The sequence below is a fragment of the Elgaria multicarinata genome, chromosome 3 (genome assembly GCF_023053635.1).
Source record: "Elgaria multicarinata webbii isolate HBS135686 ecotype San Diego chromosome 3, rElgMul1.1.pri, whole genome shotgun sequence".
Classification (NCBI taxonomy): Eukaryota; Metazoa; Chordata; class Lepidosauria; order Squamata; family Anguidae; genus Elgaria; species Elgaria multicarinata.
In genome coordinates this window covers 88,050,250-88,076,460 of record NC_086173.1, presented here as the reverse complement: position 1 = coordinate 88,076,460, position 26,211 = coordinate 88,050,250, and the positions used below count along the sequence as shown (strand labels likewise).

The 26,211-nt window shown below is 42.3% G+C and overlaps 1 protein-coding gene across 3 annotated transcripts in view; it reads left to right on the top strand.

Annotated features, from left to right (window-relative positions):
• Positions 1-9,406: 9,406 nt before the first annotated feature.
• Positions 9,407-26,211, top strand: part of TBC1D9B (TBC1 domain family member 9B) — a 40,834-nt gene continuing 24,029 nt past the window's right edge. For all 3 annotated transcript variants that reach the window (XM_063120845.1, XM_063120844.1, XM_063120842.1), the window contains exons 1-7: positions 9,407-9,577; positions 18,689-18,799; positions 19,929-20,047; positions 21,166-21,394; positions 21,967-22,225; positions 24,937-25,144; positions 25,857-26,072. In XM_063120845.1, coding sequence (XP_062976915.1) covers positions 9,460-9,577; positions 18,689-18,799; positions 19,929-20,047; positions 21,166-21,394; positions 21,967-22,225; positions 24,937-25,144; positions 25,857-26,072 — 1,260 coding nt within the window. In that variant the 5' untranslated portion in view covers positions 9,407-9,459. The remainder of the gene's footprint in view (positions 9,578-18,688; positions 18,800-19,928; positions 20,048-21,165; positions 21,395-21,966; positions 22,226-24,936; positions 25,145-25,856; positions 26,073-26,211) is intronic.

The following is a 26,211-nucleotide window of genomic DNA, read 5'->3' as shown; positions in this document are numbered from 1 at the left end:
TATTATTATTGCTGCTGCCGGTGTAGGGAATTGTGACAATGATCAGCTGTGCCCAGGTTCACACACTTACCAGAATGCAAAACCTCTTCAAGATGGGTGGAGGAGTGGGCATTCACTCTTTTCTGCACACAATACATCATGTGCTGTGAACACTTCATGCAGAGGCTCATAAATATAATCTGTTTCTCATAATTTTCTCCCTTCCTCTGCATGAAGCACCTTTGCCATCTTATATGGGTGGGGGCGGAGTATGTGCCTTCTCTGGAGAAATTGTTGACCTGGTAAGTGTATGAATGAGAACCAGTTTTCTCTCTGTTTTAGAGTATCAAGAGTGGGCTGTTTCATCTGTTAGTTCCTAGGAGAGTGACCCATGTAATTAACAGTCCTAAGAGAACACAATAAACAAATATAATGATGAGAAAATTTGAGTAATATGAAATGGAATAGTAACCATATACTATAGTGTGGAACAATTGCTCATTTTTTGCTTTGCTGGAATTGTTCCTAAGTACATGGTAGATAGATGAGGAATAGTTCAAGTTAAGATCATTAAGTTGTATGATTTATTCATATTGAACTAATGCAGTTGTAGGATCTCTCCCACTTTTAAAGATGGAGCATTCTTCCTGTTCCTGGACTTCGGTCAGCAAATTTTCTTCCTTCCATAGAGAAAACCTTATCCCCTGGCATCTGTCCTTTTATTGGTTGTGATGTACTCAAATTGCCATTTCCTCAGTGGTCATGCTTTATACAGTTTTAGAGCTGGATGGCTTTAAGGCATCTAGTCCATTGATTTTAGCCCTAAACAAGTAATTAATCTAAGCCACAACTGAAAATATTTCTGTAACCTTGTTTTTAAAAGTGCCCTGTGAGAGAGATTTCCTTAGTAGCTCGTTCCACTGCTCATTGATGCTTCCTAATTATTCCTGCCACATAAACAGTTTTCTCATTCACTTTAAAGCATCATGTCCTAACCTGTCCCTGTTCCTACTCATCCTGCCCACATATGTGCGCGCACACACATCATTCTGTTCCTCATAGTAGGTAGTTACTGCTCAGTCTCTACAGTAGGTAGTTATTACTGCTCAGTCTCTATTGAAAGGGAATATCATCCTTAAAACATGTGTACACACACATAAAGACAGTATCGTCACAGTAAGACTGCATTTATATTGCCCTGGCTGAATTTTCAGAGATTGGACAAAGGAATGCAGAGGCATCATGGTGGTGCATCATTTGCTGTTGTTTACAGTGACATCTAGTGGGGAAGAAGAGGGCAAATCCACTCCCCAATACTTCATCTGATGTTTTAACATAATGAAAGTATCACCTGCTGACTTAGTCATATCTTTGGCTTACTCAGAAAAGAAAATTGGATGTATAGCATGACTTACAGTAAGTGTTCAAGCTGACAATACAATACTCTATTCATCCAATAATCAGCTATTCTTATAGACTTTTCTTTGCTTTGGGCTCATTCTGTGCTAACTCTTTCCCTCAATTGACCAATTATTTTGTTAAATCAATGTCTTATTGGTGGCCCTGAAGAATTGTTGTGCTAAATAAAGGGATCATAGTCCTTTCCATACAGATCTTAGCAGTTAGCAAAAGAGCAATTTAGTTTTATTATTCCTTTTCAAAGTTATACATTTGCAAGCAGATGGCTTGTCTAGCCTCTGGCCACTTCCAGGGATGGGCAAAAAGGGTTTCACACCCTCCTGGATTGTCTTCATTTATTGCATTTGAATGACGCAGTCACATGTGTACATTCTAGTTGTGCTGAAGCAGCACAACTTTATTGCTTCAGATATTGATGCTACAGACTTGCACAGTTGCACGAAGTTGGAAGTGAACCAAAAAAAAGTGACCCAAATGGAAAGTAAATTCACTTATGTGGTTCTCATATTTTTGGCCCAGGCAGTAAACAGTGATAGTAGTGGGAAAGACAAAAGGCGTATACATGCATCGATCAGTTGGGATTGCACCCGACTGCAGGAAGAACAGCTTTACTCAGAAAGTCTGTCCTTACATCTGTTGCATCATCTTCAGTTTTAGCAGGGATAGTTGTCCCTCTACAAACCGCCCATTTTTGGTGGTGCTCAATTTATAAAGCTCGTTCTGACAGAGATGCGGTGATGGGAAAAAGTTGCCCCTCTTGAATTCGCTTCTGTTATTCCACTAGTTAACAAGGTAGGTTCCCTGATATTTCAGCTTAGACTGCAGAGGGACAGCATCTGTTGTAACTCAGAACTGTCCTGCAATAAACCAGCAGTATGCAAGCCCAGATTTTACTGTGTTCTGAAATGGGCAAAACTAGCAGACTGTACCTGAAGTACTGCTATTAGCACACTGGTGCATTTGCTATAGGTGGGGCCTTGGCTCACTTTCCTATCAGTTCAGCAAAACCAAGGAAGATGACCCTGGTGTGTGACTCACACATGCGCCAGACAAGAAACTAGGAGATTCTGAGCAGGAGGCATTCTAAGCAAGCAAGTTATGTTCAATGCCTCCGTTTCCTCATATATAATATGGTAATAATACCTACCTCACAGGAATTTTGTGAGACTTCATTAATATGTATGAAGAATGGCAAGCTTCTTGCATGGATGGTGCTATGTAAATGCTTACATGTTTGTCCGCTTGTTCTGGAGATCACAGCTTGTTTGCTTCTATGTCTCCATCATCTGCCCACAGTTTTCCTTATAGGTGTCAGGCACTATGGAATGCTGAACCATGTTGGCTAAATCTTTGTAATCTCTTTTTGTATATTTACTCTGATGAATTGTCTACCTTCCCCTTTATTCTTCCAGTGTTTGTTCACTTATGCTTGCTTAGCTTTTAGCGCTTTAACTCTTATGCCATTTGGTGCATCCAGACAACAGAATACAGTGGAATATCATTTTAAGAGGATGATTTGCTGACTCATTCAGTTGGTGTAGTCCCAATGACTCCAGGATGTCTACCCTAGTGTAAGAGGTTAATGATTTATCCCTTTAGGATTGCCAATCTGTCAATGGCTAACTATTGGAAATCCTTAAAGCAATTGCAATATGAAAATGTTAATGTTCTTATTGCCTTCAGGGCTAGTGCTCAAATTATGATGGGAAAGAAAAGATGGCTTTTATGAAATCCACAAGCCCCAACTTCTAACTCCACTTAAGGCCCACTATACCCTTCGAACAGCTATGGGGGTGGGCGGTAGGTCTCCACCGCCCCCTTTAATTTTGAGCACTTCTGTTGACCCCAGTAACAGGATATAAGAACCTCAATTTACCTAGCTATCACATTTGTTAACAAACTAATAAGATCGATCTGCATCAACAAAAGGCACATGTAAAATAGTTGTCAGCTACCCAGCTCCATAGATTGGTGAAAAGAAATGTTGCCATTTTCCCAGCACGTTTCAGAACGGCTTTGGCTCTTTCACTGCTAAGGTCCAAGAAACTGCCTTCAGTTACGGGAAGAAAAGAGACACCCTGCTATGAGCTTGTTTCAGACATGGTGGTGGCGATTAGCAAGAACATAATGATATTTGTTTCAGGAAGAAAAACCTTCAGACCTGGACTTATCCAGACACTGAATAAGAAAGTTTGCCACCTTTTTTTCCTGATAAAGCTCCTGTGCTTTTAACAGCTGTATGCTAGGCCAAATTCAGCTTGTATTGCTCATCCTGACATAAAGAAGTGGTAGTGAAAGAAAGATGTTGAGTTCCTTCCTGTTATGCTGCAACTAAAACTACAGTACCTTTGCCAGGGAAGAGAACGAGAGGAGGCAATATCTGGATATTTTTGAAAATCGGTTGTGGATTTAAGAGGAAATGCCACCACCGGAAGAAACATTTATCATGCTTTCCTATCTGCTTGACATCTGCACATTGCTCACTGTAGTGATTAAAATCACTACACTAAGCGTTATACGTTGTGTGGGGGGGGAGATACACAACGCTAGCAGTCTCTCAGATATTTGGTCAACTTTGCAGTGAAAAAAATGGATATGAGATAGAAACAGATATTGGATAGATGTCCTTTTTTGTGCCACTTAAGGGCTACACACACAATCCTTAGGTTTGTGGCTATCCATAGGAAACTTTTGTATGGGGATTCTGTTACAAACACACACTGTTGGTTCAGGGTGTCAGCATCTATTTCAGTGGGTGTACTGAATTGTGATTTGAGCACATGGAACTACAGTCTTGAGTCTAGACTGTCAGCCCCTGATAAAAAAATTAAGTGGGTAGCCATGCACTTAAGGGCTATGTGTCTGCTCAGGACCCCCAAATACAGGCCAGTACTAACTATGCACAAAATGCAGTGAGAATTTTTGGCAGAAGGGTGTTGTTGTTGTTGTTGTTTTAATATATATTTTGACAAGTGAACGTGATTAAAATGTCGAAGGTTGTGTATGTGAAATACAGTGGCAGGGCCTATGTATTTGAATTCTACATTGCCATGTTGTGAATTATACCAATGTGAACAAGAAAGAGCTGAAAAATGCAAACAAGCTACCAGAGGCCTGGCAAAAGTGAAATGGACTATTTGCCTTGTTCTGAACCTAGGCATGTGCAAACAGTATGCCATCCTCTTGACAATCGAAACTTTCAAACTTGTGTGATAAGCTGTAGCTTGGCAGCCACAAAAATTCTTAGTCTACATATTTTGATGTAAGTATACTACTATATTGTAGCTGTGTGGTATATGCTGGTACATTAATAGTTTATACCTTTAAGTTAGGGTTTGCTAATGTAATACATTTCAATAAAAAGCTACTTAAAAACATAAATTGTATCCGCTTAATGTTCTTCAGTGGGCTCTGTATTTGTGAGAATTTCATTGCCTATCAAATCCTAGTGCACAACTGATGAGATTTATTGTACTTAGATGCCTAACAGATAAAGAATCTGTGGACAAATTAAAAATAAGCCCATCTCCCCCAAAAAATCTTCCAATACACATTTTGCTTTTCAGAGATACTTTCACATATCTTTGCTTCTCAGAAAACAACCTTACCGCACACAGTCAAGATGGTGATCAGATGATGGATTGTATGAAAATTTGCTCTGGTGTTGTGGAATTAACACTCATATTCATGGACATCTTCACACCTAATTTGCAGTGGTGAGCTATGGGCCCAGTCCAGTGCTGAATTTTGGCACCTGAAGCTACCAAATACCTCCAAACAGCAGGTAAATAACTAAGAATGTATCTTGGCCACCATTCATATTGCACTACATTTCATCTTTGTCCTTTGTTATCTTAATAAACTTTACAAAGCGGCAGGTTCTTCTTCGTGGTCTCTGTGCATCACACATACGGGCTCTGTGCCTGCGCGGAGTTCATTTCGGAAACTTCTATAGCTGAGGCAAACGTTTTTGGCAGGAACCCCTCCCCCACCGTCCGCTGACTCTGGGTTCCTGCCCTTCTCCTCAGTTCCCTTTCGACCGCCTTGCTGAAAGGATGTCTTTTGCCAAACTAAAAAACTAGAACTGGGTGGCTAGAGCTAAGAATACGGCTGCTTATAAAGCTCTAGATCTGAAGCTTGCAAATGTGCAACACAAAGTGCATAAAAAGCACAATGCGTTTAAATAGTTTCTGTTAAAGTGCAGGGGACTACAAAGGAAGATATTTAATCCATCTATCGCTTTGTTTTGTGAGTGTCATTTTGTAGTCATTTTGGCAAAGAGACATTTTAAGTGAACAATGCTAGGCAGAGTTCTTTTGCAAGCTAGCTTGAAAAAGACAACAAGGAGTGTAGAAATCCTTTGTGCTTCAGTAATCGTAATCTCTTAAGGCCTAAAACCGAATTGAAGCTGTGGCTCCTCAAGTGCTTTCCTCAGGAATTCGTAGAGAAATGCTATGTAGGTGCTGCTTCATCCAGTATAATGATAACTTGTTAATAGATATTGCAGTGCTCTAAAACAGGTAATAGCTCAATATTTCAGCAGGGGAATTACTTCTCATATGCCATCAGCCATTAACTCCAGTTCTAGTGCAAGTTGCAGGCTTTTGAGGGCTCTTGGGCAAGACACTCTCAATGTCTCCTCAGTGAGTCTGCCTTTTCACTGCCACTGTCACCAGCTGCTAATGCTCCTCATCCTCTTTCTCATGATCGTTGTCGCTTGCTTGCTTGACAGGCAGCCAATGAATAAGTAGACCATGGCATCTACTGCACCACCGCCTCAGCACCACTGTTGTCTGGGCCAGAGTGAAAAGGAGGCTGCAATGATGAAAAAGAGGAGCAAGCCCAGGGGGGCTCTTGTCAGTGGGCCCATGCTGCAGTGTGGGCCTTCAGCAGGTGCCCAGCAATATCTACCTTTGATGTTGGCCATGGGCAGGGACCTCAAACCATGCTTGTTCCTTGTCTAGCCATGCTATTCTTGGGGCAGCTGCAGGACCAGCTTCCTGGAGCAGGGGGGTTCTGAGGGAAAAGGTACCCGCCTATTCCATGTTTCCTGTGCTTGAAGTTTCCCCTTCCTACACACACACCTCTTTTTTTTTGGCTGGGAAATCCAGGATTATCACAGCTAGGTTGTTAGGGGAATCCAATTGCATCCCAATACCATCTTCATTCATGCAGGTTGGCTAACATCCCGTGGAAAGACAACCATGCATTTGGTTTTTGGTAGTGTCAAATCAGCACATCACCACATATCTTGGTTTTGAAGTGTTTGCAGTGGTGTGCCCAAAGCGAAATCCTGCCTGGGTCTATGAATGAGCTCATGGGCAGTTGTGCTGTATTTCTGATCAGGAGCAGATTGCCTTGTCCCACTGAGAATGTTATTTTGTTTTGCCTTCCCTGGCTTTGTGAACACATGAAGATCACGTTGGAGGCACAATTCTAGAAAAGGTTGTCTCCACTGCTTCCTGTACCCTTTACCTCCTATTACTGCTATGAGTTTGTGAAAGTTCTGCCATTCTTGCAGTTTTAAAGGAACAAAAAGCCTGCCAAAGTGTGCGTATGAGGTGATACTATTCTGAAACCCTTTGTGTGTCCCTCATCTGTCAGCTTCCAGAAGACCCCGACTTTTGAATATTTCTATCATGGTTACGGAAGAGAGATGGAAGGTTGATCCTAGTAACCTTTTCCTTCCTTCCAGCTGTGTGATTTCATATGCTTCAACTGTCTCTATTTACCAGGGACAGCCCTAATTTTCTGGATCCTATCCCTTGTAAATCCCTAGCATTTTGTTGGTGGGAATATCTTTTTAAAATGTTTTGTTAGTACAAGTTACCAGAGTTGTCTTCAGAGCTCAGCTCTGTCCCCAGGGTCTCTAGAGATTACATACACCACCACTCTCAAAGGCACTATTCTATACATGTCTTTCCCAACCTGATGCCCTCCAGATGTGTTGGACTACAACTCCCATCATTACCAGCCAGTATCTACTCAAAATTAAGCCAAACTGAGTTTGATGGTGCTTGTTTCTAAGATTTACCTTCTAGTAAATGAATGTGCATGAACAGAAAGGCTCCATACAGTACATCACCTGCCATTTCAGACTGGTCAAGCTCATTTTGAACCATAGACAACAAATCATAGGATGACAATATTTTTCTAGCATCTCTTTAACCTTAAGAACAACCACCACCTTGTCCTTTACAAATGATGCAGGATAAGCAATTGTGGAACAGAATACAGCATGCTGATGAAGGAGTGCAACCTTCAGTAATGCGTTATGAGGGGGGCTGTTCAAATGGTAATCCTTGGAATGAAATTATGGATAATACAAATATGTCCATGTCCCTATTTTCAGCTGTGAAAAATGCATCAAGGGTATGCAATTCCCATGATTCTGCAGAGAGCAGGTAGTTACTTCTTAAGAGAGTTCTCAGGGAAGAAGAGGCTTAGCTCGAGTCAAAATTCAACCACAAAATCTGTTTTAAATGTCAGGGTTCTAGCCCATAAAAGAAGAAAAGACACAGATGAGCCTTCCATAAACTGGTGCCCTACAGATGTTTTGGACTAACTCTCTTCAGCCCCAAGCCTGCAAGGCCAATGGTCAGAAATGCTGGGGGTGGTTGTCCAAAACATCTGGAAGGCATCAGCTTGAGAAAGGCTGCTTTTAGTGGTTCCCAACTGTAGGTCCACAGATATTAGACTACAATTATTATCCGTGCTGGCTGGGAATTATAGGAGTTGTAGTCCATTATAATCTGGGGACCCATGGTTGGGAGCCACTGTGAGAAACATAGGAAGCTGCCTTATTCCACTAGGCCATCTAATTCAGTGTTAGTCACACTGGCAGCAGCTCTCCAGGTTTTAAGAGGAAGATCTTTCCCATCTTGGCTTGGAGAAGCCAGGGTTTGAATGTGGGACCTTCTTTGCTTCTTTTTTTTTTATCATGAAATTTTATTTTTGAAATAAAGTTAACAAAATAAAGGTAACAACAAGAACATACATAACAATAAATCAACATCATTAAAGAAGCAAAGGAATTCACTATATTATTAGTCTATAACCAATAGGCTTATGGAACATCTACAGTAAAATGGCCTACGTAGGAGCCCAGTACCTAATAAAAGAGTACAAATACAATTTTTACAGTGGGCTGGACAGGGAAGGGGGCAGCCCCGCCGTGCCTGTAAAAGTTTAAAAAAAATGGGGGGGGAGGAGAGGAACGGGCCGTTCCTACCCCCCTTTTATTTTATTTTTAATTACCTGTATCTCAACAGCTGCGCAGCTACACATAATAAAAATAAAAAGAAATGGGGGTGGAGGATCAGGCAGCCAGAGGGAGTAGAGGTGGTTTGCCCTGTCCCTGCCCCCTCTCCTTGTGTCCTACTCTGGCTGCCTTGTTCCTCCCCATTCATTTTTTATTTTTATTATCTGTATTGCCTTAGCTGCCAAGATACAGATAATAAAATAAAATTTAAATGTGGGGAGTGGAACAGCCCAGTTCCTTTCCTCCCCGCGTTTTGTTTTGTTTTTACTTTTAAAGAGGGGAAAGTTTGCACTTGTGTTCCTTCCCGTGTAGATGCCGGGAAGGAACGCAAGTGTGGGAGCAAGGCACCTCGCAGTGCCAAAGCACCACCGTAAAGATGGGGGCTCAGTCAGAACTCTAAAGGAGCTATCCCAAGTGCTGAACCCAGCCCCCCAAATAGGTTCAGCACCTGGAATAGCTCTTCTAGAGTTCTGACTGAAACCCAGAGCGGATTCACAGCTCCCCTGACATCGGAGCCACCAGCCTCCACTGGTGGCTTTGAAAGACCCGCAGCTGCAATACCCAGCCGAGCTGAGGAGGCGCATCGAGAGGGGAGAAAAATAGGCGGCCTCGGGAGCCGCTCTGCGCCAGCCGAGCCGCCAGAGGGCGTAGCAGGCAGAAGCTGCCGAGGCCAGTGCTCGGCTCCGGCCGCGACGTACGCAGCCCCCGTGACCCACCTGTGACAGCCAGCCCAGCCCGGTTCGAAGAGGGGGGAACCGGCCCGGGTGGCGGCGGCGGCGGCGCCCACCAACGGCATCGTCATGTGGCTGGGCCCCGAGGAGGTGCTGCTGGCTAACGCGCTCTGGGTCACCGAGCGGGCCAACCCCTTCTTCCTCCTGCAGAGGCGGCGGGGCCACGGCAAGGGGGGCGGCCTGACGGGTGAGTGGGGTCGGTCGCCAGATGGGCGAGGAGGGAGTGGCCGCCGCCGCCGCCGCGCTCCAGCTGCCCCCTGCCTGCCTCATAGAGAGAGGCGTGGGGTGGGATGGCCGGGGCCTAGGCTGGCGCGGGAGTGCCTCAGTGGCCGTTGCAAGCTGTCGACAATCATGCGCGGGGACTCGTGCCCGAAGGGTGTTCAGTGGCTTTAAAACGAGCCGGGCCTTAATTAGCCCCCCCCCCCCACGCCCTGCCGCCGCCAGGATCCCCGCCCGTTTAGGGGTTAGAAGGCCTGAGTTCCAGGGGCCAGCCAGTGACATCATCAGTGGTCTTGGGGTTATTCTCGACCTTCATACAATTGCCCCTCTGCCCCACCATCCCCCAAATGGACTGGAGGGGACCGTGTTAATCTATAAGGATTTGGATTTGCTGAGTAGGTGAAGGATGCCTCCCTTCTATCGTCAAGTCCATACAAAGCAGTGGTTCTGCCATCCCTTTCCTTCACGATTAGGAGGTGGGGAAGAGCCCGAAGGCAGCTGAGGTGGCCTAAGCCTGCTACATCAGGCCATTGGGACGCTTTGAGCCCTCCCTCCCGCAGCGTGATGTCAGCTGGATGCCCCCGCCCCCATGACAACATCATCGGATGCACATTTTGGATAATGCATGGACCTGCATTACCCAACAAGCAGCTCGACTTTGCTTAAAAATATAGGGGGGTGGGTGGGTCTGTGGGTGTACATTTCTGGATTTACGCTTGGATGAACGGCATTTCAAGGAAAAGTTAAAAAAAAAACGTCAAAATCAGCTCTTTCTCCCCTTGATGAATAATCACATATATTTTTACTTGGCAACTTGTGTGGTTGTTATTAAACAATAGGGTTACAGAGAGTTTTAAAGGTTTTCGGTTTAAACTAGGGGGTCATATATTTTTCTGGGACTCTGCAGAAATCAGATGACTTTAGCTGCTTAGTTTTAAAGAAAATTGTTGCAAGATTTGTTGTAAGGGGTTTGTTTGTTTGTTTGTGTGTTTTTAAAAAGCTAATCTTGTTGATTCTGGTAGCAATAGTATAAGTCAAACAATCTAGATCACATATAAGCAACGTAAATATTGATTTCGTCGCAGAAACTAGCTGCATTTATTCAAATCACAAGATGCTCCCATACTTGTGCTGTGTCTGATCCTGCAAATTTGTGAAGGCCCAAAGCCTGTGCATATAGATAGGTTTGGACACTGTGCCTAGAAGGTGCCTGCATTGATGCAAGTGCAGAGTTGGTGGTGTGGTGTTTTCTGCTCCATTATCCCTGTGTTATCATATTGGCTATATTTATTTTACTAGTAAATGAAGCTTGCATTCTGTAAGTATATACGTTACCAGCTGCTACTGGAAGTGACCCCTCCCCTAATTCCAAGCCAGAAGAGACAGCGGAAATCCCACAGCCAGCTGTCTTCCCCAAGTGCTTGTTCTGTGCTGAAATGCTGGCCTTTATTATAAAGTAAATGTTATGCCCAATATTTTGACATGTTTCTAGTAAACAGTATGCCTTGTATAACACATTTTTGCTGTCCGGATGGTTTAAAAAACCTTTATAGTTTTGGGATGCATCTATAGGGGGACAACTACCAGATGGCCTGTCATGCCAGTCTGTTACAGCAAAACCAGCAAAGAGCAGCGTCATCCCTATCTTTAGGCAGAGTGAAGCAGCTGCCTCAGGTGGCAGATGCTGAAGGGTAGGAAGCGGTGGCATGTATTGGAGGATAGAACTATGTGTGCAGCATACCCCAATCCTGAAAGCTAGGTAGCTGCCATTAGGTGTGGTTAAGGGTGCTGTCCAGTACTCTGCTCCAGTATTGAAATAAGATTCAACTGCTTGTCCAGTCAGCTTCTGTATATGGCATGGAAGAAGTGCTATCTTGTCTTTTCCTTCGGGCAATACAATGTCTTCATCTAATGCTATCAGGGAGTTTTGTGGCCCCTTTAACTTATGTATTTGTACCATGTGTTTTCATGGAGTAGAGTCTATTTTATCAAATGTATGAGATGTTATCTTCCGTTGGCAGAAGGTATAGAAGGGTACTGCAGAAAAAAATGGGGCCAAACATGGGGCCATGAAATCCAAACAGATGTTTCCTTTTAAGACTTTTCTGGTAACCAGTATATGTCTTTCATTATGTATGTGCCAAATTTAAACATTTTATGTGGCTTGAGCATTTTTATAAATAAATGTATAATGCTCCAACTGGTAAGCATCTTTATAAAAGATTAACCATGCAACATCACTAGATCAAATATATAGATCTCACATACTCTATGAAAACTCCAGATTGTATAATCATGAAAAGTAAACGTTTGTTTGTCAACTCGCCTCTCCTAACAACTAAATGATTACCCTTATAGGAGTTTTTTTGGAAGGGGTTCAGGCTATGAAAGTGAATCCCAAGCAGAAGAGAATTCCAGTTTTTTTTAATGAATCTACCACTAACAGTGCCTCTCTCAATGTGTCTGTTGTTTGGCCTTAGTATATATTTAAGATGGCATTCTTTGTTGATCTTAGAGATTGCAAGTGGATATTTGGGAGAAAATGTTATTTTCTGGTTCATAGTCCCAGTTGGAGCGTTAATGTCCTTATCATAACTTCCTTTAATATTTCATTGCCAACCTTGTTCAGATGACATGCTAAGCCACATTGCTTAAGCATTTTGAGCTAAACATTATGGTTTAGCGTGACCATTCCTAACTATGTTGGCAACATAATCACAGTTTAAATGCACTCACTAACCATTTGCTGCAAAAGGATTAGCAGCTTAACCATGGCTTAGCATGTCATCTGAACAGGCCCAGTATAATACAGTACTCTCACTCTCAGATTCTTTTTAGACTTTTTTCCTCAGAAAATCTACAATAGCCTCCTCAACACGGTGTAACAGGATGCTTTTTTATTTGAAATAGTAAATAATATTACTACTTGGGAATTCTGAAGGAACTTGCTCAAATATATTGGCAGGTAATTGCACTGTTGCTTAAAACCTATGTCTGATGTTGTACAAATGTAGTTATATTTTAATAAACACCTTTTAACAGTTGAGGAAAAATAGAAATTAAACAGTGTCTGGGTCAGTATGCACTTTACCTGCTCATTGTTAATTGAAGATTATGGCCAGACAACAATAAAAAATGAATATAAGTACACAAAACTTCGATCTCCTATGCTTATATACAACGAAACAGGGCTCAGGTGCCTATTTGAATAATATGAAATAAGAGTTTGCATTATTATTTTTGTTTTTCAAATATGTTTTACTGATTTCTACTTGCTAGATGGAAAAGGTTTCACTCACTTTGTAATGTAGGTAGAAACGGAAAACTGTTTCTTCTGCTAAGTCTGAGTCTCCTAAGATTTTCACCACCATCCTCTGGGTATATGGGTTTGATAGCCTCTCACAAGATACAAAGAATATCAGTTCTAGCAGTTAGTTTATTCATGACACTTTTAAACAGCTGAGGTTTGGTGCTTATGTTTCCTGTGGATATGCCTAGTATTTCGTGTCATGTGATGACCAAATCTGACTTTACAGAGTTTATTTTGAAAACTATTTAATGGGTTTGAGTCTAGCCCGCACACCATGAATAATTCAGTTTGTGTCCTAGAGGTATGAAAGATTTTCTTTTCTTGTTCAAGTGTTGTGTCTTGCAGTGTACTTCCCACTGTTAAACATGCAATGTCTGTGACTGTTTTTCAACTGCTTGTCAAAACTAAGGCATTTGACCACATGGGCATAGTTTTAGATCTGGATGAAGACACTGATCTGGTTCGGATGGTCATCATTGGCTAAACAAGCCACGGTGGCTTGTTTAAGCCACAGTGTGTGCTGGGTGTGATTTGGATATTCAGCCATGTGTTCTTATTGGGGTATTTAAGCGTTGTTTCCTCCTCAAGCAAGACATATTGCCTAGATTCAGATGACACAAAAACCATGGCAACTGCTTGCCAGGTGTTGAATGTTCAAAATGGCCATTGGTATGTGCTGCAATCCACCATGGCTTAAGTAAGCCATGGTGGGCTGCAGTAATCATGTGAACCCAGTCACTCCCTCCTTCACTCATGTGCAAATTATGGCTTGTGCTTGCCCCTGAAACCAGAATTGGAAACCATAGTTTGAGCCTAGTTTCCAATCTTGGTTTGAAGGGCAAGTGAAAACTATGGTTTGCCAGTTGACAGTTTGGATAAAGGAGAAACTATGTTTTGCTTCAAACCAGGGCCAGATCTACACCAAGCAGGATATAACACTTTGAAAATGGTTTAAAAGCTGTATGTATAATATGTCCTGGGCCTGAACAGTTGACAAAACCATTATAAACTGTTATAAAGCAGTAGTGTAGAACATGCTTAGGAAAGAAGAAGAAAATCACTCATGCACAAGCAGGGAATTAAGAGAGAATGAGGAAAGAGCATGTGGGCTGAAGGCTTGAACATATAATACCTTACTATGGCAACTGGGCATTGATTTCCTGAGCATCTTTTAAGGCTTAGGAGGTATCTAATACTTTTAATTGACAGATCCTGAGTGAAAAACAGGGAATGGAAAAAGCACTAAGTATCTAGTACACTGTAAAGCTTCCTGAATATCTAGCTCCTGCCAACAAAACTTGTTGTGATCCCCCTGAAAATCTACACACACACACAGTGTTTAGGTAGTGGTGTTTTTTAAAGCTTAATTGTGTGGGCCAGAGGCATTGCTAGTTGCTTGAAAGATCTCGGACACACATCCATGACATAAATTTGCATGTGTATGCATATACACATGTACTAGCACTATACTTTACTGCTTGGGTCTGAGGACCATTGCAAGATAAAAACTGAATATCAATCATAAAAACAGTAAAAGGCTTACATATTTTGGCCAAAGATCACAATTTAAAATCAGCACATAAAACATTAAGAAAATGAATAAAATTGAACAAAATAATTTTTGTTTAATTATTAAACAGGTGGTGTTGGAGAACCCGAGGACTGTAGTTCTGGGGGACTACAATATCCATGCCGAGGCTATCCTGACAGGGCCCGCTCGGGACTTCATGGCTACCATGACAACCATGGGGCTGTCTCAGTACATCATTGGCCCGACACATGTAGCAGTACATACCCTTGATCTGGTTTTCACTGTTGGTCGGATGGGGGACAATCTGGTTTTAGGGGTGGGTTTCAACAATCCCATTGTCATGGACAGATCATTTCCTTGTGAAATTTGGTTTGCCGGTAGCAGATCCTCCCTGCAGGGGTGGGGGACCCATTAAGATGGTCCACCCCCGGAGACTTATGGAATCTGAAGGATTCCTGACTGCTCTGGGGAATTTTCCGGCTGATAGGGCTGGCGATTCAGTCGAGGCCTTGGTCTCACTATGGAATTGTGAGATGGGAAAAGCCATCGATACAATCGCTCCCGAGCGCCCACTCCTGTGCTGTGGAGCCCATAATTCACCTTGGTTTACAGAAGATCTACGGGCAATGAAACAGGCTGGACGACAGCTAGAGTGCAGGTGGCGTAGGTCTCGGAGTGAGTACGATCGAAAATCAGCAAAGACTCTTCGGTGTGCCTATTACACGGCAGTGAGGATGGCAAAGAAATCTTACTATGCCTCCTCAATTTCATCCTCAAAATGCCGCCCAGCAGAATTATTACGGGTGGTGAAGAGCCTGTTGGGAGGAGGCTCGGGGTTCTATTCTGTCCCCCATGCTGTTCAACATCTATATGAAGCCGTTGGGTGAGGTCATTAGGGGGTTTGGGGTTGGGTGCCATCAGTATGCTGATGATACTCAGCTCTACTTCTCCTTGTTGTCGGAGTCAGCTGAGGCTGTGAAGGTGCTGGACCAGTGCCTGGAGGCCGTAATGGGCTGGATGAGGGTCAATAAACTGAAGCTGAATCCTGATAAGACGGAAGCTCTGTGGATTGGTGGTTCCCAAGTCCGGGAATTGGGTAAGCGGCCTGTTCTGGATGAGGTGGTGCTCCCTCTGAAGAAGCAGGTACATAGCTTGGGAGTGCTCCTTGATCCATCATTGTCACTGGAGGCCCAGGTGGACTCTGTGGCACGGAGTACTTGGGGTCAGCTTCGGTTGATCCGCCAGCTATGGCCTTTCCTGGACAAGGACAACCTAGCCTCAGTAGTGCATGCACTGGTAACTTCCCGATTAGACTACTGCAATGCACTCTATGTGGGGCTGCCCTTGAAGACGACGTGGAAATTGCAGCTAGTGCAAAATGCAGCAGCTAGACTGCTGGCAGGTACATCTTACAGAGCCCACATAACATCAGTTTTAAAGGAACTGCACTGGCTGCCTATACGCTTCCGGTCGGAATTCAAAGTGCTGGTAATGACGTTGAAAGCCCTAAACAGCTTGGGACCTCGCTACTTGAGAGAGCGCCTATCCTTATATATGCCTGCCCGAGACCTTAGATCTGTTGGAGGAGCCCTTCTCCACATCCCACCAATGCAACATATATGTTATGATGGGACAAGGGAGAGGGCTTCCTCTGTGGTGGCACCCCGACTGTGGAATGCCCTCCCCTTGGAGACCCGATTGGCGCCAACATTGATTGCATTTCGACGCCAAGTAAAAACATGACTTTTTAACAAAGCCTTTGATGGTTAAACTCACTGGCACATTGTTTTAACTGTTTTAACTATCGGGGATAGCTCAGACAGTGTGGTCAGTGAGTTAGAGCCAGACATCCTGAAGAGTGAGATTGAATGGGCCTTAAGAAGCATTGCTAATAACAAGGCAGCAGGAGACGACGGTATCCCAGCTGAACTGTTTTCAATCTTGCAAGATGATGCTGTCAAGGTGATGCATGCCATATGCCAGCAAATTTGGAAAACTCAAGAATGGCCATCAGACTGGAAAAAATCAACTTATATCCCCATACCAAAAAAGGGAAACACTAAAGAGTTTCCAACTATCGGACAGTGGCACTTATTTCACATGCCAGCAAGGCATGTGAAAGATCCTGCAAGGTAGACTCCAGCAATTCATGGAGCGAGAATTGCCAGATGTACAAGCTGGGTTTAGAAAAGGCAGAGGAACTAGAGACCAAATTGCCAATATCCGCTGGATATTGGAGAAAACCAAGGAGTTCCAGAAAAACATCTATTTCTGTTTTATTGACTATTCTAAAGCCTTTGACTGTGTGGATCATAACAAACCGTGGCAAGTTCTTGGTGGTATGGGGATACCAAGTCATCTTGTCTGCCTCCTGAGGAATCTGTATAACGAACAAGTAGCAACGGTAAGAACAGACCACGGAACAACGGACTGGTTTAAGATTGGGAAAGGAGTATGGCAGGGTTGTATACTCTCAACTTACCTATTCAACTTGTATGCAGAACACATCATGCGACGTGCTGGGCTTGACGAATCCAAGGCTGGAGTTAAAATCGCAGGAAGAAACATTAACAATCTCAGATATGCAGATGACACCACTTTGATGGCTGAAAGCGAGGAGGAGCTGAGGAGCCTTATGACAAAGGAGAAAGAAGAAAGTGCAAAAGCTGGGTTGCAGTTAAACCGCAAAAAAACCAAGATTATGGCAACCAGCTTGATTGATAACTGGCAAATAAAGGGAGAAAACGTGGAGGCAGTGACAGACTTTGTATTTCTGGGCGCAAAGATTACTGCAGACGCTGACTGCAGCCAGGAAATCAGAAGACGTTTACTTCTTGGGAGGAGAGCAATGACAAATCTCGATAAAATAGTTAAGAGCAGAGACACCACACTGACAACAAAGGTCCGCATAGTTAAAGCAATGGTATTCCCCGTAGTAACCTATGGCTGCGAGAGCTGGACCATAAGGAAAGCTGAGCGAAGGAAGATAGATGCTTTTGAACTGTGGTGTTGGAGGAAAATTCTGAGAGTGCCTTGGACTGCAAGCAGATCAAACTAGTCCATACTCCAGGAAATAAAGCCAGACTGCTCACTTGAGGGAATGGTATTAAAGGCAAAACTGAAGTACTTTGGCCACATAACGAGAAGACAGGATACCCTGGAGAAGAGGCTGATGCTAGGGAAAGTGGAAGGCAAAAGGAAGAGGGGCCGACCAAGGGCAAGATGGATGGATGATATTCTGGAGGTGACAGACTTGACCTTGGGGGAGCTGGGGGTGGCGACAGCCGACAGAAAGCTCTGGCGTGGGCTGGTCCATGAAGTCACGAAGAGTCGGAAGTGACTGAACGAATAAACAACAACATTGCTTTTAAATTATATATTGTTTTAACTTGGATTATGGTTTAATTTGTTTTTAACTGTGTATATTTATTGTTTTATACTGTATGTTTTTATCTGTATGCCGCCCTGAGATCTTAGTGATATAGGGCGGGATATAAATATTTTAAATAACTAAATAAATCAATAAAATTGATCTTATACAACTATAAAACATCACAATTAAAAGACTAAAACAGGAGTTAAAATCTTATCAAGGTGCAATTTTAAAATGTTCAGGTGTCTGAGTTACTATGGCCCTTTACATAAAGAGAATCAGGTGAACAGAGGAACTTTTCCCAGCAGCTTGCAGCTTTAATTGGAAATACTGCAATCCTCTGAACAACAAATTGATTTTCCGATTATAGAAGAAAGTCCAGTTTCTGTGATATACCCCAGTATTTCATTTTCTTTAGGAAAGAATCTAAATAATTTTTCTCTAATGTTGGAGTATAGCTTACACTCAAGTACATAATGGGCCAAATCCAACACCAATATTGTTAGGAGTTCATTACATTGGGACATGTAGGGGAGGTCTGGAGGCTAGTTTTGCTCCCTGGACATCCCCCCCAGTCCGCACCTCCCCACCTCCACCTTGCAGGGCCAAAAAAAAATATGTATAAAATATTAAAAATGATTACTTATCATCTTAGCTGTGAAATTATCGACAGTAACTCTGAGGCAAGTTGTACCTGGTACGTCTTATTGGGGGTGGATATGCATCCATTTTTGAGGACTGAAATACTGTCCTTTGAAATTACATATGGGGATACACACATTCCTTTAAATTATCCCACCATCTCTCTCTCTCTTTCAGTCAGATCAGATTCATCATGTTTTTCTCTGCATCTTTGTCATGGTAGGACTGCTTGTGGGAACCCTGGATGTGGTTTTGGACTCCAGTGCTAGGGTTGCACCTTACAGGATTTTGCACCAGACACAGGATTCCCAAATCTATTGGGCAGTGGCATGTGGTAAGTAAGTATTATTATATATCAAAGAAAGCAAGACAGTGGTTTTAAAAAGGGAAATTCCTCTGGTGCATGTTTGCTATTTTGCCCATTTCCCCCCCGTGATTGTTTTTTGATCTGCTTAGGGGGTCTGCTGAGGCACTTTCTGAAAAGCTAATTCTGATAATAATCTGTATATACATGTGGCCCATGGATACATGGTCATTATACTCAGAGCTTTAATCTAGGAGTCTTATCATCAGGAGGGACATGGTAAAAAAAACTGATTTTGGTAGGAAGTTTTTTTAAAAATCATGACAAGTGCCTTTGCAGGAGCAGTATTTTCCATTCTTTACATTTATCTTGGGATTATGATATGAAGCTATTTTGTGTATTCTCATAGGATATCATATAACAATCATATGTTGAATTATGCTGAAGGGCCATGACTTACCCAAAGTTCTGTGGTTGAACAAAGATTTGGACCTGAGTTTCTCATATGAGGAAAGAGGAAGGAAATAACCCATGCAGAAGGGGAGGAAAAGTTGTTTGACACACAGATTTTTTTTCAAATATAAGAAATGGCATTTGCAAAAGATATGACCATATTATAAAAATAGGAATCCTTTTTTTAATTCCTGTAATATATTAGTGACACTCAAAAATGTTACGATAGAATGTTCAATTATTAATGTTCAGTTATTTGTATTAAATAGCTTTTTAAAAGAAACAAAGAAAAAGGTTATAAAGCCCGGAGCTGAAGAAAATAACAATGTAGGTTGATCATAAGCAAATTTGTGTACAGCAGAGAGGGAGAGGGAGAGGTAGCAGAGGAGAAAATTGGACCAGAGCAGTGGTGAATTGCAATTATAAAGACTAGAAAGCTGAAGTTTGTCTTTAACTGACTATTGAAGTGCTCTGCAACTTGCAAGAGGACCTCTAGAGTGATAAAGCAGTTTAATCGGTAGCAATTTATGCTTACATCAGTTGGAAAAACAGCCTTAATAAAAGTAACACAATACCTTTGTGAGAGAAAACTGTGTGAGAACAATTACTTCCTTGGATACGTTTAATGATGCTTGTTTTTATGTATTAAATTGCATGCTTAGAGTAGCTGATGCTATTTTGTGATTGGTTCTTAATCTCTTCATAGGTTCAACTCGGAAGGAAATCACAACACACTGGGAATGGCTAGAAAATAACTTGCTTCAGACTCTTGCCATCTTTGACAATGAAGAAGATATCACTACCTTTGTCAAGGGCAAGATACATGTAAGAGGCACCTGTTCTTCCTCCATCATACTTTAGCAACAGAATCTCCATGTAAAACTCGATATGGGACAAATGCTCGAATATACAATATGAGGAAGTGATGGAAGCACCTGAAGGCACTATTTAGAATATTTACATTTTGCCTGGAACAATAAAATCAGCCGACTAGTTTAACATTCCACTGTATAATAAAAGTCAACAATATGATTGGGCCAAGGTTCAGTTTGAACAGACTTCTGGGAGTTTTTGTCTATTCTTCCTTCTCCTCAAATGCACTGTTACTTTGTTTTTCTCCTGGATGCATTGTTGCTCCCTTCCATTGCCATTAGCCTACCTCAGTTCCTGCATGGCTTTCTTTTTGGTAAGAGAAGCACTTGAGGCCTTGCCACACATACCTTAAAAAATCATTAAATAAATGAATAAAAATATAAATGAGATCCACACAGATGTGTGTGTACAGCTGGTTGTAGTGTGAGTTATCACTAATAATCTCATTGGCAATGTTCAGTAGGCACAAGTGCACTTGCAGAATCATATTCCATTCAGCAAGCACAGTCGAATCGATGTGAAACCACCTTTTTCACGTTATACAATGGGGCAGTTCGCATGTAACAGCAACAGATTGTGGGTTAATTAAATAAACCACAGTTTGCAGACATGCATCCCATACAAGCCTCTTCTGCTTAGCTTATAGTAAGCAACCTGTGATCAGAAGTTGTCAGTGTGACGTGAATCTAGACTACTGAGTTGTTTAGAGCTAAATAACCCAGTGGATAGCAAGCAACAAAAAACCCCAATGCTAAACAACTCCACTGTCTAGGTTCACATGTCATGCTGACAACCTCTGATCACACTAATTGGAGTTTGTTTACCATAAGCAGAAGTGGCTTGTGGATAGCTCATGTCCTCCCAAATCATGGGTTAAATAACCCCAGGATTTGCTGCAGTGACATACAAACTGGGTCAGTATTGAGCCTTGAGTGCTTCAAAATCGCTGTAAACTAGAAGTGTAATCTCAAGTGACATACTGGTGCTTAACAAATAATTATTGTTGGTGCTTAACAAATAACTGAAAAGCTGTTAAGTTTTCATTTGTCACCCTCTGCTTCCTCCTGCAGGGCATTATTGCAGAAGAGAATAAGAATCAGCAACCGCAGGGGGAAGAAGACCCTGGCAAATTTAAGGAAGCAGAACTAAAGATGCGTAAACAATTTGGAATGCCTGAAGTAGAGAAACTAGTCAATTACTACTCCTGCAGCTACTGGAAAGGACGTGTTCCCAGGCAAGGATGGCTGTATCTAACTGTTAATCACCTTTGTTTCTATTCCTTCCTTTTGGGCAAAGAAGGTAAGCTGCCATTCTGCTGAATGTTGTTGTCTAATACAGGGATTGGGAACATGTGGCCCTCCAGATGCTGTTGGACTACAATTCCCATCATCCCTGATCATTGGCTATGCTGGCTAAGGCTAATGGAGAGCCCCACGTTCCCTAACACCTCACACTTCTAATTGGGCTGATGTTATTGCTTGTTTTAAACTGGTTTCAGATCTGGTTAAACATGGATTCATGATCAACATCTGTACTGACTTAACAGCTAGAGCCAGTGGGGGGAATTCTCATTCCAGAAAGCAGTGGAGAGGGACCATGCAATCTTTGGCTCACTTAGCCTTGGTTAAGCAATCAACAGTCCTACATCTTTGCAGGTCTCCCAAATATTGCTTTATTAGTAAAATATTATTAAAATATTTTGCACAGTTTTCCATGCAATCTATTTTCTTTCTGTCTAAGAACTTTGCCAAGTTGACCTGTCATTAGAAAAAAAAATAAGTAGGTTATAAAAATGTTGGGATCTTATTTGTTTAAAATGTCTGTTAGAAATCTGATAGCAATTGGTGGTTTTTGTTTGCATGTTTCCCTAGTGACCTTAATAGTCCAGTGGGTAGATATAACGCAGCTGGAGAAGAACGCCACCCTCCTGTTCCCTGAATGCATCAAAGTGAGTACCAGGGACAGTGAGCTGTACTTTTCTATGTTCCTCAACATCAATGAGACCTTCAAGTTAATGGAGCAGCTGGCTAACATTGCCATGCGGCAACTATTCGACAATAAAGGGTTCACTGAGGACATGCTGCTCCCCAAGCCCAGCAAGCCTCTCAAGAATATCTCAGCCCTCAAAAGGTACGTGCATTTCTTTCTTTCTTTCAGGTTTGGAGGACGCCAAGTGGAGCTAAAAGAAAGGTTGTGTTATGTCATATTTATGTGTAGCCCTATAAAGCCGTGTTAACCCCATACACAAGGAATCGTTTGAAGGATGGATTGAGTATGTTCATGGCCGGGATTGTAACATGAGTGGCAGAATAATTTTCTAGTTCAGAATCTTGAATTGTGACATTCTCAACTCTGATTTCTTTTTTCTGCATCCTTTTTTTAAAAAAGAAATAGCACATTTCTAAGTTCTGTGGTTGCAAAATAAACAGTTGAAAATGCGCAATCGAGACACATGTGGATTCTTCCTTTCCCACCCTCCAACACAAAGACTCTTTCTCCTCCTTGCCCCAAGAAGGACACCACTGGCAGCACAGCAGTAGCCCTGGCTCACATTTCAGCTGCTGAACAAGATAGTGAGCTTTCTGCACTGCCTCCCTAACATCTCCCACAGTGCTAGACTTCCTTCCCTTATTTTTTTTTCCTAATGCTGTTCAGAAATCATATACAACAACAACAACAGTTTATGGCTTATTAGCTAGTCAGGCCATGCGCATACAGAAACATATACTCCTCACACCAGAGGTAATACCAAAATACAAAGTGTTAATAAAATGGCTAACTAGAACAAGTTAAAACATCTTGTAATCCTGGACAATATTTGCTGATATATTATATTAGTAAGTTTAGTCTTTTATGGCTGCCAGTGACTTTCATTTCTCCAAAGCCCATTTGACAAACTTGGCAGTCCTATATGACATGTAATAATTTGTACCAGCCAGTAGTGTTAGAGTTATGCTTGCAGAGGAGATATAATTGAACCCAACAATTAAGGGCTCAAGATATTGCTTCCTCAGCTCTACGTACAATGGGCACTCTGCTAGGAAGTGTACCATGTCCTTTGCCTTACAGCCAGCTGGGCAATCTGCTTTTACACTGTGGTGGGACCTATAGCTGGAAGGAGGCTGCCTCTCGCCTGTATTTATTTATTTATTTATTTATTTACATTTATATACCGCCCCACAGCCGAAGCTCTCTGGGCGGTTTACAACAATTAAAAATAGTAAACATTAAAAGTATACAAAAATTTAAAAAACATAAAAACTATAAAAACAACATGTGTTTTTATACGCATCACATGTTCATGGGGAACCTGGTGCTAAATCGTTCGTAGACGACCCGATTCTGGGTCAGGGTTTCATACGTAGCAGAGCAGCTCCCTTGCTGTGATCTATTGAAAGTCAGCCCCCAACACAAGACTTTTTTTAAAAAAAAGAAATCATATAAACAAAGCATGTGGATGACGTTTCTCACTAATTAGGATTTGGGTTTGTAGATGTCAGAGCTCTCAGCCCCTTCTCATGGACCCCGGTTACATCTTACTAAGCTTCTTAAGTGGTCCTGGAATCTTTGACATGGGCATTGTACTGGATATGGAAAGTAACCACTAGGAAAATTCCATGTATGTAAAGTTGCTCTGTTTGTGTCATCCCAATGGAAAGATGTCAGTTTTTTGATTATAAACTATGGTCTCAATCTAGTCTACCATGGATGGGAATCCCCATGCGGAGGAATCTGCAGAGGGCATAACTGAGCCATGCTTCTCTCCACCCCCACCCCACTGTGGTGTGCAGGCACTCAGCACACCAGGCCATTATAGGGAATGGGAAGTCTTTGCATAGCTACCCATCCATTCTTATGCTTGGTGGAGGGCTGGATGAGGATGTTGGCGTCTACACCGACCTCCCCTTCTTCATAGCAGCCTGGCATGCTATGCACCTGTGTGCACATGGAGATTTGGAGAACATGGCTCTGTTATGCCTTTTGGGGAATCCTTCTGTACATGGGTACTGGACCCATGGTGGACTGGATCTGCCACCTTTGCATTGAAATTAATAGGCATATGTGCCTTTGATTTTAATATTGATTTTAGTTGTTGGTTTTATCCTTCCACAATGCTGTCTACTCTTTTCTTTTCAATTGTTTAAAGCACCACTTCTGCATTTATGCAATTAAAAGTTAACTCATTGCCTAGTTTTTAAAATAAAAAAAAACATATATTTTTTCAAAATTGCAAAACTGCTCCATGGAGAAGTAGGCAAGTGGACTTGTGACAGTGTTAGACACAGCCATTTCTGCTGCCAAGTTGCAGGATTGGTATCCCCTTTGCTCAATCCTGGGAAGGAATTAGTACATCTGGTCACAATATGGTTGGAACTGTTCCAGAGTGAACTGACTTCCTGTTAGGTACATCCATACATAACTTAATGTGTTCACTAAAACTCTCCCCGCCCCTTTCTTTCTTTAAACCTTTATTCCTGTAGCGTTCTTAAACAGATTTTTCCTTCCAAACCAGGGTCCCTTTGGTCCTTACCAGCTGTTCGGAAAGCTTTTCATCCCTGTAGTGCTGCTGGTTCTTTATTTAGGACTTAAGAGCTTGCATATTTGAGTGGTCCTTGAAAACATCATTGTTTTAATTGTTCCATGCTTACATTGAAAAGTGTAGAGGTATTAGGGATTTTTGCCAGCCAATATTCAGGCATAACAATGTCTACACTTAAAGGGAGAATTGTGGGTGAAATAGTGTTGACAAGGGAGTGTCCGTGTAATGATTGAGTAGTAGAAAGTATCCTCCCCCTGCCCATCCCCAAAGTGCCTGGTGTATTTGCTGTCTTTTTCTTCAGAGATCTGGATGCTCGAGCCAAAAATGAGTGGTACCGTGCTACTTTTCGACTGCCTAAGGATGAACGTCTTGATGGGCACACAGACTGTACTTTGTGGACTCCCTTCAACAAAATCCACATCCTTGGGCAGATGTTTGTTTCCAACAACTATATCTGTTTTGCTAGCAAGGCAGAGGAAGCTTGTCATCTTATCATACCACTCAGGGAGGTGAGAATGTTCTTAGTGATGAATTGTCTTAATATCCAGGCAATTACACATTCGTTTTGGTTTGAAGGGACTCTTTTAAGGTTGTAAGATTTTTATTTTGAGCCTCAGTAGGTTAGCCCATTGGATAACTAAATAATTGTCCAAGCTGATGGAAGTAAGAGCCAGTTTTGCCTTCTGCAGCCACAGATTTCTTATTTGGATGGTGGGGTGAGGCTGAGGGGAGGGAACACGAAAGCTCTTTCCATAGTCCAAAGAAGCAGCTTCTGGATATGAGATGGAATTGCGCATGGGAAGTGAGGCGTGTGTGTGTGTAGATGTGTAGTGGAGGGCAGGGCAGGGCAGGAATACTCTTGCTGTAGTCCAAAGAAGCAGGCTTGTGGACATGAGGGAGAACCGTACATGGGCAGCCCACCACCACCACCATCAGCTTTTGTCAAAGAAGCTTCTAGAGTCAGCCAAATAAGCTGTTCTTTATTGCAGTACTTGTAGCATTTTAATTTCTCATTTTTCATATACACTCTGACATCTTTCTCCAAGGAGAAAAATAGGTAGATCTTTATGACATTAACACCATATATACTGATGTTGGAGTTGTTAGAAAGATAATTGTCAAGGCCATTGAGGATCTATTACAAGTTCAATCTTACTTACTGAACATTGTAATTATAGAAAAGCCTGATATGCCCAAAATATTCCTGTATGTATTCTCTAGGTCACAATTGTTGAGAAAGCTGACAGTTCCAGTGTCCTGCCTAGCCCACTCTCCATCAGCACCAAAAGTAAAATGACCTTCCTTTTTGCCAACCTGAAAGACCGAGATTTCTTGGTACAGCGAATCTCTGACTTCCTGCAGAAAACTCCTTCAAAGCAAACCTGTAACAATGGCAGAGAGCGGAAGAAGAGTGTTGGTGACCGTGCTGCACAGGAGGTACTTGAAGAGCCCTGGAAGAGCCCTGTTAACATCCCACGATGGCTGTGCCCAATTTCAAATGCATTTTAACATGGTCCCTTCCACTAGCCTCTGTTCTAAAGGTGGACACTGAACCCGGGTGCTTCATTTGCTTACA